The sequence below is a fragment of the Onychomys torridus genome, chromosome 18, assembly GCF_903995425.1.
Source record: "Onychomys torridus chromosome 18, mOncTor1.1, whole genome shotgun sequence".
Taxonomy (NCBI): Eukaryota; Metazoa; Chordata; class Mammalia; order Rodentia; family Cricetidae; genus Onychomys; species Onychomys torridus.
The window spans coordinates 25,679,187-25,700,767 of NC_050460.1; the positions used below are offsets into that span (position 1 = coordinate 25,679,187).

Here is a 21,581-nt window from a genome sequence, read left to right on the forward strand (position 1 = left end):
CCCTGTCTGTATTCTAAGACAAAAAGCAGCCATTCTTTTTACTCTGGACTGACCCTTCCCACTTTATTTCAATCTTATTCCATTACCAAAACTTATACCTACCAGGTCCATCAAAAGGCACAAGAGGGTGTGGAATTTTATCTGCAGTACCCAAAGGAATAAGGTACATATCTTTAACCTGCTTCATGTTGTTAGCAGCTACGCCATAACGCTTTCTGCTACTGAAGTATGCAAACAGCAAAGTATAAGAAATTTGATCTTCCTCAGTGACTGGTGTGAAGCGAACCACACAGATTTCCTATTCAAGAGAGTAACAAACAATTGCTTAGAATAGTAACCTAAAATGTGGCTTAATTTTAAATACAGCTTATTAATTAGTACTAATCTAGTTTTGAGTTTTATGATGGCTGTCAAGTAGCAGTCCCCAACTTAAATAGAAACTAGAATACTAAAAGAATACTTCTAAGAAAATACAGTTCCTGGTTCATTGAGGATTCTGTACTACTTGAAGGCTTTCCATAACAAATTGAAACCTCCCAGGCATATACCTACACACCTGTACTCCCAGCCACTTGGGAGACTGAGAGGCAGAAGGATCCTAAGTTTAATGCCTGCCTAGGCTACATACTGAGTTCAAAGTGAGTCTGGGCAGGTTAGGAGATGCTGTCTTGTGATAAAACTGGTCTGTGGAAATAGCTCATCTGCAGAACATTTGCTAGTATGGGTAAGGTAGGGACACAGGGGAAGAAAAGAGAAGGAAAGGCCCAAGGCATTTGGATACTGTGAAGCTGTTCAAGGCTACACAAATTATCAGTGGCAAAGACAATGTTGAAATCCAAGTCTTTTTGTATCTGCACAATTCCTCCAGAGAGCAGCCTGTGTTCTGGGCACACTAAGTAATAGTGCCCCATACTACTATCCAACCATGTCATAGATAAAGGCCCCACATTGTGGGGGATGCATCCCAAGATCCCAATAGATGCCTGAAATCACAGATAGCACTGAACATTATATATATATATATATATATATATATATATGAATATCATTCCCTATAAGTACCTATGATACCAATAATAAAGTTAGTAAATAAAGACACAGAAAGGCATTAACAGTAATGGAAAATACAATGTACTAAAATTGCTAGTATCCCTAATTTTATGTTTTGAGGCTATTAAATAAAATAAAGATTATCTGATGATGGAGATGGCTAGCATGTGGGTAGCACATAGTCTGAAAGCTAGACTGACTGGACATGGTGACTCACATCCTTGATGGACAGAGCAGCATGGAAAAAATTCTTTCATCATACACCTTAGAACTAAAACCTCAGAGAGTGGAAATAAATGATAAGCGAGGACTTACATACATAAAAACACACAAGTCTTATAATCCAGCCTACAGAGCTTGGACACAGGAATGAAGAAGACCTGGTTTTGACAAGACTCCAAAAACACATACAGTGTATGTGTTGATCCTGTTTTTAAGGTGATTGGCTAACTCAATCATTTTGTTGTCCATCTCTAGAGTTCTTGGCTTTATTTTAAATAAAAAGATATTCATAATTTTGTATTTCTTTAGTAATGGAGGTTTCTTCCTAAAGGTTTTCAGTCAAAATGGCAAAGGCCTCTTCACTACAAAGTCTAACACAACACAAGAACAAGACATATTAGTGAGCTCAGCTATGGCTCTGCCTCCTAGAAATTATATACAGGTTTTTACATCTCTGATATGAAGATTCAATATAAATGCTCTCAACTCTGAAACTTGGTGGGCCAACATTTAGACAATTCCACACCTGCCTACATGTGATAAGATGTAATCACAAAACATGGTTACTAAAAATCTAGCATGAAATTAACTTCAGTCTATGTTTATAAGGTTTATGTAACCCATAAATACACTTCACATTTATACTTAAATCTCCATTCCCAAGGTATCATCTTATGTATATACTAACATTCCAAAATTCAGGAAAGTTCAAACTCTGAAACATTTCTGGTCATAAGAATTTTGGATAAGGGATATCCAAAATGTCTTAGTAACATCACATTACATACAAGTTAACTATTCTTTTTTTTTGGGGGGGGGGCACGGTGGGAGTGCACGCCTTTTTTTTTTTTTTATGTGGAGCTGAGGATCCAACCCAGGGCCTAGCAAGAGCTCTACCACTGAGCTAAATCCCCAACCCCAAGTTAACTATTTTTATGTTTAAATCAGTTCAATATGAAGGCATGCTATAAAGTACTGGGCAATAATATATATACATACATATATGTATGTATGCACACACACACATATACTTCATATATATATATATATATATATATATATATATATATATATATGGAAGTGAGAGCAAACAATGTAATAACTGTTTTGTTTTATTTTGCTATGTAGACCAGGCTGGCCTCAAAAGATCTCTCTGTCTCTACCTCCCAAGCTTTGTAACCTTTTAATTGCCTCAAAGTACTGTAACATTATTATTAATTTAACTTAAAAACCTATATTGGAAAGAGAGAGATCCTTCAGGGTTTAAGACTTTCCATTTTGGGACACTCCAAAGAAAAACAAGAAACTTCTACAAAGAAATTATTTAAATTATTCCTGTGCAGTACCATTCTTTATGAGTTTAAGAAACTAAAGAGAACTATTACCATGATAGAGGCTGATTATCTGCCAGTTTACAGTCTCCTCTTCCTATCACTAACAAATCTTAATTTTTGGCTGGCACATGGCCAGTAGAGATCACATTTACCAGTTTCCTTTGCAGTTACATATCACTGTTTGACTATGTTCTTGCCCATTAAATTAAAGAAAATTAAGTGATGATTGTAATTTCTGGAGTTTGCCTTTAAAAATAACTTGACAAACAGTCCCCACTTATCCCCATCAGTTGCTGATAAATGAGTTTTAAACATTTTTGCCTCATGAAGGCGAGCACTCTTGGAAACAATAAAGTGACAGAAGTAGCCTGGTTCCCAAATGATCCTCCCAGACCAGAGCCCCAAGCCTCACAGCATCCTAACTGGCAAAGGAGGACAAGCTTCTGCAGTATCTGAACCACTGGACTCAGAGTGCAGGGTAAATCTCAACATTGACTCTAAGACCTTTTCTTCCATGGTGCTGACAGGGCTAGAAGGACATACACCAGCTGGCAGAGAATAAAGGGAATGTTACACCTCTCTGAGCAAACGGCTGGACTTCAGCTTCTGTGCTCCCATGTGCAGTCTATGGGTCAATCAAAGTGTCATTTCTAATTAGATGCTCCATATTGCTCTAAAAAAGTCTCTAGCTGGGACTGGGCTCTAATCAGGCTTGGTAACTGGCCAAGCACCAAAAGTCCACACCTCTATCTCTCTAGTGCTGAGATTATAAATGTGTGTGCATATCCACACCCTAGATTATTATGTGTGCTGGGAATCAAACACAGGTCCTCACACTTGCATAGTACTCACTTTATCAACTGAGCTGTCCATCACCTCCCAGGCTCTTTACCTCTATTTTGTAAGGTAGATTATATACATTTCAAACTTTTATTAGCTCCCTTCCCTCAAGAAACACTAGATCCTTGTATAAGACTCTAAGCAGTTTGATTCTGTAAACATTTCACATATTGGTATTGTTAAAAAGTTTACACACCTTGGTTCCTGATGCTTTTATTTTTTCCACGTAATCCCAAACTGTCTGTGGTGATATCCTGCCACCTACTTGAATGCTATCTGGTAGATCCTATGGTTAAAAAAAAAGAAAAAAGAAAAAAAGAAAATCAACAAATATAGAATATCTTCATTACACTATCCATGATTCATACATATTTAGCTTTGAGAATAATTTGAATGATAACACAAACAAGTAAATAGGGCTAAGAGCATAGTGGTAGGACCTGTGCTTAGCATGTATGTGTCTCAAGTTCAATCAGTCTCCATCAGAACACACAAAGAATAAACAATTGCAACAGAAAATGAAACACAGCAGAGAGACAGCAACTGAGCTTATCTCAAATGCCAACTTCAAATAAATAATACTGAAAATGTAGTTTACTAAAGAGGGTAATGTTAGGCCAGGAGGTGGTGACACATGCTTTTAATCCCAGTACTTGGGAGGCAGAGGCAGGCAGATCTCTATGAGTTCAAGGCCAGCTTGGACTACAGAGTAAGTTCCAGGACAGCCAAGGCTGTTACACAGAGAAACCATGTCTTGGAAAAAAATAAAAAATAAAAAAAATAAATAAATAAAAACAGAAAGTGTTAGATACAAACATAAATACAGTCGACACTAGGAAAAATATCTGAGGTCATGCCAGGTCAGAATAGACAAGCACAGGAAAAAGAAGCAGCAGCCAACATAGCCCAAAGCAATTCAGGAAGAGCAGCACACTCCAGGACAGTCAGAGACAGGTTCTCTGCTCTTCAGTGGTTGTCAGGGATAGTGGGCAAGGGGGTTCTTTTGTTTTGTTTTATTTTTCAAAACAAAGTCATACTATGTAGCTCTGGCTGTCCTGGAACTCACTGTGTAGACCAGACTGGCCCCGAACTCATAGAGATCCTTTTGCCTCAGTCTCTTAAGTGCTGGGACTAAGTGCATACGCTACTATGCCTGGTGCTTTTTTTAAACTTTTTTTTTTTTTTTGAGGTATTCTTAATTATTAACAGCTGAAGTTCAGATATTAGGCAATTTAATTACAAAGTATATTTTTGCAAAGAGAAAATTATATACATATATATAATTAATAATAAGACATTTTTTCAGCATATTCCTTTCTTCTCTGAAGATCAAGGAAAATCATAAAAGTAGAATTAAGTTTAAGTTTATTTAACTCCTTAGTTGCTTTCAATATTTTGAGATTTTTAGCTCTAATAAAACTAAGTAACTAAAAAGCAGAGATGAAGTTCAGGAAAGTAATAACACAGAAACTGTGGCACTGAGAAAAATAGCTTTATTCAAAGTCCAGGACCTAATTATCCATGTAAAATAATTACCTTCAAAATGATCTAAAGAAAAACTAAAAATCCAAGAATTGTTTTTCAAAAGACCATCACTGACTCATTAATTTTTCTCTAACAAAATTCACATTCATAAAAATTAGCCAAGTAAATTCTGTAACAATAGCATTGTGTAGTAACTAAAAACAATGGCAATGTAAAGAACCATAGCTAGGTGGCAGAAAGCTTGCCATGCACACAGCACCCTGGGATGGGCACCTAGGGCAACAGGAGGAGAAAAAAGGGTGAGATACTCAGTACAATTTCAGCCTAATCACAAGAAAGCTCACCTTGACATTACAGAGAATGGTCATGACTTAGGCTTGTGAAAATCTGAAATGAATTCTTTAAATAACTTTTGGCTTTATGATCATTAGACTAAAAATAAATGAAAAAGCTAATCCAACAAACGAACAAAAATAATGTATGTAATACATGTACACTGGTTTTGTCTCCTTTGATGTAGTTGTTTAAATGTCATACTTGACCACTAATTACAGTATTATTCTACTACTGTTTATTTTCTACTAGTTAACATTTTCCTCCTTTGGATATACAATCTACCACAGGAACAACTGCAGTGATTGATCAGTGGTCTCCTGAGACTGCCAATTAGATGTAAGCTTTACTTCCCAGTCTAAACAGTGACAGAGATAGTACTATCGTCCTAAAACATAAACAATTCCATTTCTTTAACAATTAAGACACCTTTTTGATAGGCTAACTCTGCCATAGACATGGCAGTCTTTTACATGAATCTCTACTTAAAAACAAACTTGGATAATCATGGAAACACTGGTTTTTATTCTCGGTCTCAGTGAAGTATGTTTTAGAAAAAGTAAGGTATCTAAGTTTAAAACTTTCAAGAGTATAGTTTTCTACTAGTCTGCAAATTCATTTGTGAATTAATAATTTCATTAATTGAACTGTATTAATTATTAACCATTAATAAATGGTTTAGGACTTTTAAAATTATTATTAACTGTATGTCTCTCTGCCTACTACTTTGAGAAACACATGAACCCAAGCAAGGAAAGGCAGAAAAGTTCACAGTACCTCTGTTAAGTACTCAGGGGATCCAGATACAGGGTAGGCTTTGGTAACAAACTTTGCCACCGACGGCATATTGATAAAACCTTTCCAGATGAAGTTCAATCGAGCCAGGAAGGTAGACTCAACTTCAACAGTTCCAGGCATCTCTGGACTAAAAAAAGATACTAAAGTTAACAAGGCAAGCCAGATGGCTCAGTGGGTAAAGGAACTTGCCACCAATCCTGAAGGCCTGGGTTCAATCCCTGGAACCCATATAAAGGTAGAAACTGAAAATCAACAAAACCAAGTTGTTCTCTAACCTCTACCTCAGTGTTAGAGAGCGCGCACGCACACGCGCGCACACACACACACACACACACACACACACACACACAAATAAATGTAGTAAAATATCTGCAAATCAGTCAATTTTCTACATAGTCATTCAAAGTATTTTATGTCAAGAAGACTATCAATAAAAGTAAGTATAAATAAATAAAAAATAAAAGCTACCAATCAATAAAAAGTTTACATTTTCAATTTATATATTTATAATTACAACCACACAGTCATAATTTACAAAATCATTTTTCTGGGCTGGCTTTGATCCAAAGACATGCAAGCAAGGGCTATACCTCTACTTTGTGGGATCAGCATATTTAACTCATTTGTTTCCGGTGTGGTTATAAAGATTTTCTTGTTCTTATTCTATGTGTATGGGATTTTGCCTGTATGTTTGTCGGTGTATCATATGCATGTCCATGGAGGATGGAGGAGGGTGTTAGATCCTTTGGAACTGTAAGTAGAGATGGTTACAAGCTGACCTGTGGAAGGTAGTCCTCTGGAAAAGTAGCCAATGCTCTTAAATGCTCAGCCATCTCCCCAGCCCATAATTAGAATCTGAAAGTTGTTACTTCATTTCTCAAATCTCTTAACTCTAAAATCCATTCAAAATAAAGAACCTTTCAGAGTCCTGTTCACTTATCTCAACTGGCCTGGAGTATATAGTTTACTTTCTCAAAAGTCCCTAGTGTGTCACTTATCTGTGTGTGCACACTCATAAGTACAAGTAAGCAATGGTTACAGAATTATGACTGGGAGAAAGCTACCGTGGCGTAGGAGAAAACGTTGATTTGGGAGATTCTTGTTTCTCTTCCTCAAAGAATTCAGAAGCCAGAATATTTGTAGTTGAAGACAAAGCATCTGCCAAACTTTCTGCTTCGTTGTCTGAATGTTTACGAGCTCCTCCAACAACAACTTTCACATTTTTGGGAGAAAGATCATCTACAGGTGGTGCCATTCGACCTGAAGCCATAAGACACCAAAATAAACTTGTTACCTGCAATTTTAAAATCTGCATTCATTTTTACTTTCTAAAGTGATTTTGTTTCTCTGGTTCAATTACTAATAAAGTGATTTTGTTTCTCTGGTTCAATTACTAAGTAAAACATTTCCTGGGGTAGTATCTACCTATAATGTTTTCTCACAGCAAGCTGTTACACAAATTCTAAGAACCAATAAGGAATTGTTCCACAAAGAACAATTCCATCTTCCACAGGCCTAAACTAACAGAAATGCAATTTCCAATACACTCTAGGGTTCTCTACCTGTACTAACTTAACACCCCCTTGGACCATTTTGTAATTATTACCAATATTTAAATAGAAAACATCACAAGAAAATGAGGAAATGAAGGTGTTTGTCCTCACTTATTAATGTGAAAAAAAACCAGCAAAAGAATGTTAACTAGCCAGGCAGTGGTGGCGCACGCCTTTAATCCTAGCACTCAGGAGGCAGAGGCAGGCGGGTCTCTGTGAGTTCAAGGCCAGCCTGGTCTACCATGTGAGTTCCAGGAAAGGTGCAAAGCTACACAGAGAAACCCGGTCTCAAAAAAAAAAAAAAAAAAGAAAAAGAAAAAAGAATGTTAACTAGCCAAGCATGGTGGCATACACCTTTAATCCCAGCATTGGGGAGATAAAGGCAGCTGGATCTGAGTTTGAGGCCAACCTGGTTTACAAAGCAAGTTCCAGGACAGCCAGGGAAACACTGTCTCAAACCCACAACTGTAATAAAGTAAATCTGATTCTCTGATGAAATTCTATGTAAAATACCGAGAGTTCAAACCAGTAAAACAAATCTGTATCCTACCTGTTCCTAACAGTAAACGCATAGTGCAATGTTAAGTTACTAAACAAGAACAACACTGTAAAGTATAGAAAATGACGCTAACTTGGGCCTATAGCATCCAAAAGGAGAAACAAACAAACAAAAAACCTCAGACATTCTGAAAATAGGCAAGTCAAGTAGTCTTTAACAAATGTTACCTGTATGCTACTGTTAAATGTATATTCCTGTGCACATGGAAAAGCATGGCTGTGCCTGCTTTGACGTTTGTAAAAAGGATCTAATTTCATAAAACAGGAGCAGGTAGATGCTGCACCATACAAACTAGGAAAACAAAACCTACCCAAATTACAAAACAAGTACAGAAATACTCCTTAAACAATGAGCATTAACATTAGCGTGAGCAAAACTCCAAACCTATGCATATCTTGCAGTTCAGATCAAAAAGATGCTGTCTGTGTTGACCAGTGGTATCTTTAGATGTGGAGTCAACTTCTTCTTTTTGTTTTTCAGTTCCTTCTGGCTTCTCCAATGACTTATTGGCTGAAGGTTCCTAATGTAAGTGAGAATAAAAAAAACTTTTAGCCAATGAAATCTGGCATCAATTTTAAAAATCAACTTGTTATTTTATAAACATATTTTCCAAAGCAAAGCCATTATGTTCATAATTTTTTACTTTCTTTAAGAAAAAAATAACAGCCAGGCATGGTGACACATGCCTTTAATGCAGGCCAGCCTGGTCTACAGAGTGAGTTCTGGGACAGCCAAGATTATTACACAGAGAAACCCTATCTTAATAAATAAACAAACAAATAAATAATAGATAGGTAAATAAATAAGTAAAAATAACAATTAACATTTATTATTTAGAGCAAAAACTCAAAACAACTAATCAGAGCTTTTAATGAGTCTTCAAATTATTGTTTTTACTGGTATTTGAAAACAAGGAAACTTAAAATAGACCGCCTCCACCTTGATCTACTTATTTCTCATTTTTCTATTATACAAGAGAAAACAAATCTTAAGAAAAGTTGCAATAATACAAGTTTTTAAATGGAGCCTATAATGCAGATAATTTTCTGCACACTGAGAAAAATAAGCTCATAACCATCATTCCAGTAGAAAACAGGCTACTTTAAGATATGATTTAAACATAATGTTCTGCTTTAAAAACAGGAGGAAAGCTTTTCTCCATCTCCATGTTGTAAGCTGCAAAACAGGACATATCTGGTCTTCACCTGTATTTCCATGGCCGCTTCTTGTTCTTTCATTGGGGCATCGCTCTCGATCTCTATCTCACCTTTGTGAGTTATTTTCGTGATTGGTCGTCTTTCCACTTCTCTTTGCTCTTTCTCAATCATCTCTATGGTCTAAATCATACATAATTAACTTACAGCTTGTGTGTCATACAAAATACAAATAAACTCTACTAAATCTTGACAAGTGTTAAGAATTCAACTCTATGCCTCAGCCAGGAGAGGCTCACATTAACATTCTGCAAGGAGGCAACTGAAAGGCAATGTTCTGAGTAGGGAAACACAGTATTTACACTTGAAATCTGCTTGCAAACCTGTAAGTGCCAAAAGGAAGCAAGAACTAACTTAACTCATCTTCCTCATTTGACGTTCTAGTATTTTCCTCCAATACCAGCTTATTCAATGACAAAAACAAAAAAACTGGTAGCCCCCTAGTACTATCTCCTGGCCTGCTTAGTAAAACTAGTACTTAACAGCTATCATAAAGAACTCAGCAACAACATATGAAAGTTAGCAAGTGTAACAGGAGCACAAGATAGTGGGGGTGGGGGTGTCAAATAGAGCAAGGAGGAGGAATGACTGTAAAGTGCTGGGGATGCTGTGAATGTGTTGCTCTGATTGATTGATAAATAAAGTGCTGATTTGCCAGTAGCCAGGCAGAAAGTATAGACGGGACAAGCAGAGAAGACAACTCTGGGAAAAGGAAGATTGAGTAAGGAGATGCTGCCAGCCGCTGTGATGAGAAGCAACATGTAAGATACTGGAAAGCCACAAGCCATGTGGCAAAGTATAAATTTATAGAAATGGTTTAATTTAAGATATAAGAACTAGATAGCAAGAAGCATCAGCCATTAGGCCAAAGAGTTTAAATAATATAAGAGTGTGTGTGTGTTTGAGTCTGAACGGCTGCTGGTCCAGGCAGGACTGGAGATCGCTCCAGCTAGAGTAAGGTCTGTCCATTCATCCCTTGGTTGTTAGTGTAAAATATACACTAAAAAGTCACATAGGACCAGTGAGATTGCTCAACAGGTAAAGGCTCTTACCATATAGACCTGCAAACCTGACTTTGATCCCTAGAATGCATGGAAAGGCAGGTGGAGTGATCGTTCACAGACTTGTCTCTGACATTCACAAATAAAGGAGCCACCACTCCCCATTATCACAGCACAGTAACAGCAAATAAACTAACTTTTTAAAGTCAAGGAGGGCCGGGCGGTGGTGGAGCACATCTTTAGTCCCAGCTCTTGGAAGGCAGATGCAGGCAGATCTCTGTGAGTTTAAGGCCAGCCTGGTCTACATAGTGAGTTCCAGGACAGGCACCAAAACTACACAGAGAAATCCTGTCTTTTTTTTTTTTTTTTTTTTGAGCTGAGGATCAAACCCCGGGCCTTGCGCTTGCTAGGCAAGTGCTCTACCACTGAGCTAAATCCGCAGCCCAAGAAGTCCTGTCTTGAAAAACCAAAAAAAAAAAAAAAAAAAAAAAAAAGACACGACACATTACACATTACATGAAGGCCTCTTGACCTTGAGACCACCACTGACACGGGGGGGGGGGGGGTGTTTAATACCTACAATAGAAGTGAGCATCATTGGCAAAAGAATCAGGTAAATGAGGCAGGGTAACACAAACCACATATAATCATTAGTTCTTAAAATAATTGGGTTTTATGGCTAAGTCATATATTCCCTCAATCTTGCTAGGCTTGGTGGTGCAGGTGGCCATGCCTAGCACTCAGGGAGTGCTGGGGGAAGAGACTACAAGTTCAAGGCCAGTCTGGGCTATACAGTGAGATCTTTCCGCAAAAAGAAAAGAAGAGAACTTTTTAGTTAACCTTTGAAGACTGACTTTAAAGACACTGCAAGTTTAAATCACAACTGAAAACTCTTGGCAGCTGTGATTTTGAGAAATTTTCACTTCAAAATGAGGTATGGTACTCATATTACAACACTCCAGTTCAGTCTGTGACAGTAGCACATAAACATAACAACATCTCTATGTATATTTACACATGGCTATTCAACTTATATCTTCCCAATAATAAATTAGTTCTAAAAATTCTTGACTTTCTTCAGAAATTTTGCCCATGAAACTTGATAGTAAAAGATTTTAAACTTGGCCGGGCGTTGGTGGCGCACGCCTTTAATCCCAGCACTCAGGAGGCAGAGCCAGGCAGATCTCTGTGAGTTCGAGGCCAGCCAGGTCTACCAAGCGAGTTCCAGGAAAGGCGCAAAGCTACATAGAGAAACCCTGTCTCGAAAAACAAAAACAAAAAACAATTTAAAAAAAAAAAAAAATTTTAAACTTGTACCAAGTTTTAGAATTAAACCATCTGATTCTTTAAAATTTTAATGTTCATAATACATTTGAACTGGTTACAGAGAGCATAGGTTGGTTAACACTTATTTTCCAACTGTTCTAATTTGCAAGTAATAAAACAAAGTAGTTCTATAATCTGGTGACCAGCAAAAATGAAAAAAAAAAAAAAAAAAAAAAAACACAAATAAAAACCCTGCAGAGAGATGAGGAGAAACAACAGAGATGTAAGAATTTAAGAAACAGGCTGGAGAGGATCAGTGGTTAAGATCACTTGCTCTTGCAGAAGACCTGCATTCAGTTCCCAGAACCTACATGGAGGCTCACAACTGTTTGTAACTCCAGTTTCTGGGACCCAAAGCTGTGCTGGCTAGTTTTATGTCAACCTGACACAAGCTACAGTCAGTCATCTGAGAGTAGGGAACTCCAACTGAGAAAACGCTTCCACTAGATCAGGCTGTAAGCAGACAAGCCTGAAGGGCATTTATTTTTTCACTAGGGATCAATGGGAGAGGGCCCACCCTATTGTAGGGACACAATGTGGGGACACCCCTGGCCTGACAGTCCTGGGTTCAATAAGACAGTAGGCTGAGAAAGCCAAAAGGAACAAGCCAGTAAGCGGCATCCTCCATGGCCTCTGCATCAGCTCCTGCCTCCAGGTTCCCGCTCAGTTTGAGCTCCTGCCTAGGCTTCTCTCAGTGGACCCTGACTCGGGATATGTAAGCCAGACAAACCTTTTCCTCTCCAAGCGCTTTGGTTCTGGTGTTTCATCACTGCAAGAGAAACCCTAAGACAGATGCCCTCCCTCTAGAGACAGTGCATGAATGTGAAACACTTGCATACAGGCAAAACATGCATACATAAAATAAAAATAACTGAATCTTAAAACAAAGACTTTGATAGCCAAGCCAAACATGGAGTTATGGATGTCCTTACATGTCTGTTTTCCCTTCGTCTCCACGCAGCTAACTCTTTAGAGGCTAGTTCTTCAGGACTCATTCTTATAAGGTGATCAGGGGTTACTTCTCCTTTTAGGACTTTTTTAAATAATATCTACAAGATTTTAAAATGAAAAGAAAAAGAGACACAAACATTTAGAAACAAAAGAAAGTGGTCATATGTGAACTTCTAATAATAAATAAACTTTGAAGCATCTTTTAAGCCTGATTTATAAACACTCATAATTTATATATAACTTAGCACATGCAGGCTAACAGCTTTGTGTCCTGGAAGAGTAAAACACTTCCTATGTAAAATACAACTGATGCCAATATGGCGGCCACATCTGTAATCCCAGCACTCAGAAAAGTGAAGCAGTAGAGTGGAATGTTCAAGGACAGCCCCAGCTACAGAATGCAGTACATTCTGTTAGGCTTCTGCTCCACCCCACCCCACCACCAAAAAAGAAAAGAAAATCCACATAAAAATCAACATGAAAAAGCAAGTGCAATGAAACCATCATACACCTGTCCAAAAATGATATTAAGTCTATCCCAGGACAAATTATAATAACCACTCCACTGTATATAGTAAGGCACTGAAAAAACAGCTTTTATCAATGTAATAACTTCTATGTTTTTAAGATTTCTACATTTGAATCCTGGCAGGCCTGAGTGGAAACCATAGCAAAGAACTAATTACAAAGAAAAATAATCTTCATTTGATTATTGAGAAAGTTTCTAGATTATATATTTCAAAAAGTTCTTGGTCCATGATGGACTGTACAATGTAAACTTTTCTTCAATAGGTGTTAATACCTTGAAAGTACTTCAACCAAATACAGTTTGTCCATAAGCATTAGGAAGATTGGTCCCAGGAACTCACCCAAATACCAAATCCTCAGATGTTTAAACTGCCAATAAAAATGATGTACTATTTGCATATAACCTATATACATGAATCCATACATAGCTCTGTGTGACATGACACTTCATTCTACAAGAGCCTAACCAAACAATGATATACAGCTAAGATTTTATTGCTTAGTGACAGTGAAGATAGCTTGGCTGCCTTGGTCTATGTCACCTAATGATTACTTTTTTTATACCGTAACAGCATTGTTAAGTGTCACACCACCATAGTGACACTACCTCTATATTTACTTATAATATATAATACAATGTTAAGAGGTGTGTACACAGCTGTTACACATACTACATTGATGGAAACTAGAAAAATAAGCCTGTACATGTTCAGTACACATGTAATTTTTTTCCCAGTAGTTTTGAGATGCTGTTGGTGGAAAAACAGATGCAGAAATGCAGGAGTACTTAGGGATGACTATGTTGCAGCAAATATTACTATGTGAACTAATATCACCAATGTGAAAGCTTCTATATAAAGAGATTTAATTTAAATCTATAAGATAGAGTCATCTTTAGTCAAAAATTTTCAATGGATCTAAGTAAATTTAACACACAAAAATAATCTTATTTAATCTGGAACTTTGAAAGTGTTCATTACCTAATTTTTGCTTAGTGTGAACAGCATAGAACTGTCTGGGTATAAACACACACAAACACATACATATACTTACATGCATACATACAAAACAAACACACACACAGCTTTAAGATTTTTGCGAAGTCTCAAACAAGAAATTACAGATAATTAAGAGATCAATAATGTTTACTCCACATTTAAAACATATTCTTTTATTTTAAGTTCTATTTAATTTCTTGGAGAAAGGGCAAAGTCTCACTATGTTCAAGCTCTCTGGGAACTCACAGCCTAAGTGAACTTTCTGCCTCAGATTCCCTAGGTAGCTGTGATGTCAAGCATATGCCACCATGCATGGATTTTTGTTTTAGTTTAGAACTATATGTGACTTAGGTTTTTAGTGGACACAGTTCTACTTACAGATTTAGATTAAAATGATGCTTAGGCTTAACAGATTTTAAAGAACACTGAAGAATGAATTTTTTTTCAACTGGGTTATACAAGAGAGTAAAGGGAAGAAATACACATAAATCCAGACATGTGGTTCAACAGACTCACAATACTACTCACTAATGTATAGGATTCATAAAGTAGCAAAAGACCTTACTAAAATGTTATGTTCTGGGGCTGCATACCCAGCTCAGCTGGCAAAGTGCTTACCCACCATGAGTGCAGCTCTGGGTTTGAGCCCCATAAACATGTTAAAGTGAGCAATGCGGCTCAAGCCTATGACCCTAGCACTCAAGAGTTAGAAACAGAAGGAACAGAAGTTTAAAGTCATCCCCAGCTACATCTAAGTTCAAGACCCTGTTCCCCTTCTCTGACAGTGAAAACTGACATGTTCTTAGTGTGGTAGTTTGGATCAAAAATGTAGGATTCTCAGCTCCTTCTCTAGCACCATGTCTGCCTGCACGCTACCATGTCCCTCCATGATGATAATGGACTGCACCTCTAAACTATAAGTAGCCCAATTAAATGTTTCTTTTGTAAGAGCCACCATGGTCATGGTGTCACTAAGACAGTGAGGAAAGGACGTCAGTTGTAGAGAACACACTTCATGACATGGGATCAAATTCAATCCCTAGCACGACAAGCAAATAGACCAAACAACAAAGAATATCGTATGAGCTGCCCAGGGGTGCTCAACATTTTCACAATGTGACTCGATATTATCTACAAGTGATCACACCAACAGCTATTCGGGGATGCACTCAGGCTATGGACCTCTTGCGGGACATATTTGAGATAGTCTCAGTAAAATGAAGAGCTATTTTATTACAATCTTGGATTCCTATTCAGGAAAGTGGCAAGAATAAACATTTATAAGACTGGTGAGACGGTTCTGTGGGTGAAGGTGCTCACTACCAAGCTTGATGACCTAAGTTCAATTCTGACTCTCACTGTAGAGAGAACTGACTCCTGAAAGTTGTCCTTTGATAAAAGAGCCAAAGTATACACATGCCCACCGACACACATGCACACACTTACAAAATTAAATAAAATTTAAGAAAATTCAGAGACAAAACAAGTTACTTACATTGTTTTTAGGATCTTTTAGATTGAACATCAAGCTTCTATATTTATTTTTATACTTGGAATCCGTGTCTCGAAAAAAAGAGAAAAGTTCTTTTTCAATTTTTGTGGCAACCTTTGCTGCCTTTTCCTCTGGAACCTTCAAATTTGAGTCTATAAGTCTTAAAATTAAAACAATTCAATTATTTTCAAATATATGGAATAAATGCCATTCAACCTTTTGTGATAACAACATGTTACCTTCTCATAAGAATGTCTTTAAGGGAATGCCGGACGCTCTGTCTGATTTGATCTGCAGAAGGTTTGGAAGCAGCAGCAGGAGGGTGCACATGAGGTCCTCCTTTTTCAACTTTTTTCTTTTTCATCTCTTGCTTCTCATGAGTACCTAATTTTAAAAAGTATCTAAACTCATTAAACTGTTTTAAAAGACACTTTTTAAAATAATACATGATTTAAGTTTAAATCAAGGCAGACTAAGTCACTATTTAGAAATAACATCAGAGCCCAGTCCATTATTCCAATGTCCTGGTAGGAAAATGCCAATTAGAAGTCCAGTGATCAAGAGCAGTGCTAAAGCCATAAACTGCACACTCGCGCTCTTTGCCCATTTCAGTAAGGGCTTCAGAGACAGTTACTCTTCCTATACTATTGTACTGTCTGTCTTTCTTTGTTTTTGGTTTTTCGAGACAGGGTTTCTCTGTGTAGTTTTGATGCTTGTCCTGGATCTTGCTCTACAGACCAGGCTGGCCTCGAACTCACAGAGATCCACCTGCCTCTGCCTCCCGAGTGCTGGGATTAAAGGCGTGCGCCACCACCCCCGACTATCATACTTTTAAGAAGCTACTTAGGAAATCTGACTCAAATTTACAAAGGAAACAAATAATGTGATGACTTTATTAATGAGTAACAAAACTGACTGAGCTTTTTGCCTTGTGTTTGACATTAGGTGAAATACTAATGTACTACACTGGTTTTTCTTTCTTCCATTACCAATTCTTATACATTTTCAAAATCTCAATGTCAAACAATCTACTACTTTGACAAACAGCTCATTTATTCTTCTTAGATCAATAATTCTTTTCGTTTCTGTTTGTTGGTACTCAAAAAATTATTCCAGGTGGCTCTTCCAGGATCATAGTCCAGTTCCCAGCACCCATGTCAGGCTACTCACAGTTACCTCTAACTCTGGCCTCCAGAGGCACCTGCACTTACATGTACATACCCACACACTGACATGCACACACACACAGCATTAGAAAGAATAAAAGTAAATCTTTAAGAATGAATTTGACAGGGTTAGGGGGATGAGAACATGGGGTTGGGGGTGGTACGGAGGGGGAGAGTAAGGAAAGAAAATTTTGATGAGGGGGGTGCAATTTGGGGTTAGGGAGAAACCTGGTGCCAGGGAATTTCCCAGGAATCCACAAGAATGACCCCCAGCAAAGACTCCTAGGAATAGTGGAGAGGGTGCCTGAACTTTCCATCTCCTGAAATCACATTGGTAACTATCCTAATTGTCATCAGAGAGCCTTCATTGAGTAACTGACGGAAACAGATGCAGAGATCCAGAGCCAAGACCTGGGCTGAGCTCCAGGAGTCCCGCTGAAAAGGGAGGAGGGATTGCAAACCAGGGAGTCAAGGTCATGACACAGGAAATCACAGAGACAGCTGTCCTGAGCTGGGTGGAGTTCATGGACTCAGGACCAACGGCTAGGGAGCCTGCATGGAACCAATCTATGGGGGTGACAGTTGTGTAGCTTGGTCTGTTTGCGGGGCTCCTAGCAATAGGATCAGGACCTGTCCCTGGCACTTGAGCTGGCTTTTGGGAACCTATTCCCCATGCTGGGTTGCCCTGCTCAGTCTTGATGCAGGGGGAAGAGCTTGGTCCTGCCTCAACTTGATGTGCTGTGCTTTGCTGACCCCCATGGGAGGGTCTTTCTGAATGGAGATGGAAGAGGAATAGATTGGGGGTGGCTGTAAGGGTGTAGAGAAGAGGTGGGGGGAGGGAACGGGAGGGAAAACTGCGATCAGGATGTAAAATAAAATATTTAATTATTTAAAAAAGAGTGAATTCGATATATTAAAAACTGTACTTACTAATGGAGTATATTGTTATGATACAGATAAACACCATGCAATGCATACATCACCTTAAATTTATCCCATCATTTATCACTTCTATAAATGAACACATTTAAACTCCTAAATTTTTGAAGCATACATTATTACCATCTACAACCCCCTTGCTATGTAATAGTATACCAGAATCTCTTGCTTCTAACTTAGCCCATTTTATAAAATTTCCCTATCCCGCTCTCTCCAACCTCTGCCGCTCTCTCCAACCTCTGGTAACCACCAGCTGATATAACTGCCCTCTATTCTCAGCTTCTATGAAATCAGCATTTCAGACTTCACATATAATAGAGCAGACTCGCCACACGCCTTTACTCCCAGCACTCAGGAGGCAGGCGGATCTCTGTGAGTTCCAGGCCAGCCTGGGCTCCACAGGAAAAACACAGTCTGTAAAGCGGGAGAAAGAAAAGAAAGGGTGGACTGTATGTGTGCACCATGCAGCAGCTGGCAGACACTCTGGTGGTGTCATTTGTCCTCCGTCCTTCCCAGAGCAGCCACTCCTAAAGAGATAAACTGATATCCCACCGTGGTTGATTTGCACTTCCTAAACAACTAATGGTATGTTTCACATGTCTACTATTCTAAAATCAGTAACTCCATCATATTTACTATCTTCATAACCACATTGCCAATAAAAATCGAATTAGACAGTACACCACTATTGCTCCTAGTATACTTAGCACTTACTTTCTCTGTCAGACAATGCCCTAATCCAATAATTCTACCTTCCCAGGAACTCTGATATCCCATCAGAGACATCTCACACTTTCCCTTCTCTTAACAAAACACTCCCTTATCTTCCAGTTTGACTTATTTCACATTTTATTGAGAAAACAGAATCTCAGCTAATACCTTTTTCTATCACAAAGTCACCCCTTCTTAGTTTTTTTCTCTTACTGTACCCAACATTCTCCTTTTTGTTCCCCCAGAGCTGAGAACCGAACCCAGGGCCTTGCGCTTGCTAGGCAAGCACTCTACCACTGAGCTAGATCCCCTCTACTACTGATTGAACATCCCTAATAAGTTTTTTTTTTTTTAAACATGATACTGAAAAAAAGCTTCAAATAAGAGACATTTAAACAGAAAAGCGGGAGCTCAAATTATCTCTCTTGCAGGAGATATGATGTCATATATACGAAAAGAAATATTCCATAAAATAACACAAACAACAAAAAACCAACCCTCTTAGGAGTGATTAAATTCAGCAAAACTGCAGAATATAAAACCAACATGCCAAACTCAGTAATTTTTAAATATATATATATATATATATATATATATATATATATATATATATAATGAAATTCCTGAGAAACTAGGAAATTGGCTTCATTACTAATAGCCGCAATAAAATAAAATACTTAGGAATAAATTTATCTAAGTTCAAATTTTAAAACCATGATATAAAAGAAATTAAAATACAGAGAAAGTTATCCCTTTATTATGAACTAAAAATACCATTAAAATGTTCATTCTGTCCAAAGCAATATATGGTCAATATAATTCCTATCAAAATATCACCACAAAAATAGGAAAGACACTTCTAAAATTTGTAGTGAATGACAAAAGACCTTACACAGGCTCAGCAATCCTGAGCTAAAAAGCTGAAATCATTACAATACTGACTAGCCTAAACACCATGCTACTGGCATTTAAAAAGAAAACACACAGAGTAATAGAAAAAAAACAGACTATAGAATAAATCAACAATTTATAAACAACTGATTTTCAACAAGGCATCAAGAACTTACATCAGAAAACAAAAACAAACCATATCTCAGGTAAAATTCCTTAACCCTACCACCGCCCCTCCCTACTACTACATTCCTGCTCTCTGGATCAGCAGATGCCCTACAAGAGCTACCTGTCATGAATCCTTCCAGTTCCTCCATCATATTCTGCCATTAGCTACTACAGTTGTTTCTACCTGACTGTTCTCTGAAAGTATTCTTGTCAAGGTCATCAGTGACCTGCTTGGCTAAGTTTATCACTTCCCTTCAAGTGCCACAGCACCATAGTACACTTCTCCCCATCTCATAGGCCTCACCTCTCAAGCTACCCTCGCTGGACCCTTTCCTATTCCCAGGCTGTTAGGAAAAAAAAAAAAAGCTGGTATTTTAAGGACTCTGCTTCTGCCTTGCTGTGGACTATCCCTTTACACTGTGTGACTCTATGTCGCTATGATTGGTTTGATAAGCAAACTGACTGGCCATCAGATGAACAGAAGGATGTTAGGCAGGAGAGCCAGACTAGGGAATGCTTAGAGGAAGCAGGGCAGAGTCTGAGTCGCCAGGCAGAGGCAGAGGCAGAGGGAGCAGATGAATATGCCATGGTAATAGTTACCGCCATGTGGCAGAGCATAAATAAGGAATATGGGTTAACTTAAAAAGTAAGGGCTAGTTAGTAATAAGCTTGAGCTACTGGTTGAGCATTTATAATTAATATAAGCCTCTGTTTCAGAGTGACTCCAGGACATGAAAACTCCGCCAACAAATGGCACCCAAACATTCAGCAAAAATTTCCACATAAAACCTGAGAAAGTTTTTGAAAAGGTTCTAAATTGCACAGAAACAAATGCAGCTTCTTAGTCTCTGTCTTATGCCAGCTGCAGTGCAGACATGTGTCTCCCCATTGCTGCCTGTGAGATGCAGCCGGCAGCTGGCAGCCAACCACCAATGCAGGCTCCTGCAGTCTCTCACACAGGTGGTGGCACAGAGAGGACCCTCCCAGCTGCTGCCTGCCAGCTTCAGCTGCCAGCACAAGCTCATGCAGACAGAAAAGGATTACAGATATGCAGTAAAGACAGATTCAGACAGAAAAAAAAAAAACAAAAAACTCTAAATGGGTTACAGTGTGTTTAAAAGAGTAAAAAGACTTGGGAGAAAGAAGAGAAAGAATATATACAATCTTAGACTTTTAAAAAAATAGCTTTAAAATAATACGGTTTTTTAAAAGGGAGTAAATACACACACACACACACACACACACACACACACACACACACACACACACCCCACATAAAGATGGAAAATACAGCTGGGAGGTAGTGGCACATGCCTTTAATCCCAGCACTTGGGAGCCAGAGGCAGGCAGATTTCTATGAATTCAAGGCCAGCTTGGTCTACAGAGCAAGATCCAGGACAAGCTCCAAAACTACACAGAGAAACTCGGTTTGGGGGTTTGGGGGTTTGGGGGTGGAAAATTCAGAGTCTGGATATTATATGTTATTGTGTTGTCTTTGTATTTTTTGACTGCTAAGGAAGGAGCAATGGCTGCTAAGAGACATGGATTAAAATGCAAGATTAAACCAACCTCTATATATTTTTAAAATATCTTAACTTCAAAATTTAAGTCAAAAGGTATGTTGCTTTGGGGGAGAGGTTTTGCCTTTATTTTCACAGGAAATGGGAACCTGTGAATTCATTCCAGATTAATGAAAATCAGGTTTGATGGAGAAGACCCCCTGAAAATCATGAATATAAACACAAAGAAATAAATCTAAAAGAACTACATGACACATGATGTACATTTTACCTGCTTAAAACAACAAAAAATCATCTTTGGCTGACTTAAGTACAATGCACAGTCTATACTTGTATTAATGCAGATATGTATGTAATAAGCCAAAGCTATTGGCCGAGCATTTATAATTAATATTAGCTTCGGTATTTATCTGAGAACAGCTGCGGGACAGGAAAACTCCACATACACTGCTGTCCACTGCAGAATTCTCTATAGCTTTGATTTTAAATAACAGCTATGGAC

General features: G+C 38.1%; 1 protein-coding gene across 12 annotated transcripts in view; it reads right to left on the minus strand.

Annotated features, from left to right (window-relative positions):
• The window catches only part of Phf3 (PHD finger protein 3), a 74,244-nt gene that overhangs the window by 3,722 nt on the left and 48,941 nt on the right, over nt 1-21,581 (minus strand). For all 12 annotated transcript variants that reach the window (XM_036167511.1, XM_036167512.1, XM_036167522.1 and 9 more), the window contains 9 exons: nt 15,924-16,068; nt 15,688-15,844; nt 12,648-12,764; nt 9,380-9,511; nt 8,559-8,694; nt 7,127-7,322; nt 6,042-6,189; nt 3,643-3,732; nt 103-298 (listed from right to left, as the gene is read on the minus strand). In XM_036167511.1, the coding sequence (XP_036023404.1) occupies nt 103-298; nt 3,643-3,732; nt 6,042-6,189; nt 7,127-7,322; nt 8,559-8,694; nt 9,380-9,511; nt 12,648-12,764; nt 15,688-15,844; nt 15,924-16,068 (1,317 nt within the window). The remainder of the gene's footprint in view (nt 1-102; nt 299-3,642; nt 3,733-6,041; nt 6,190-7,126; nt 7,323-8,558; nt 8,695-9,379; nt 9,512-12,647; nt 12,765-15,687; nt 15,845-15,923; nt 16,069-21,581) is intronic.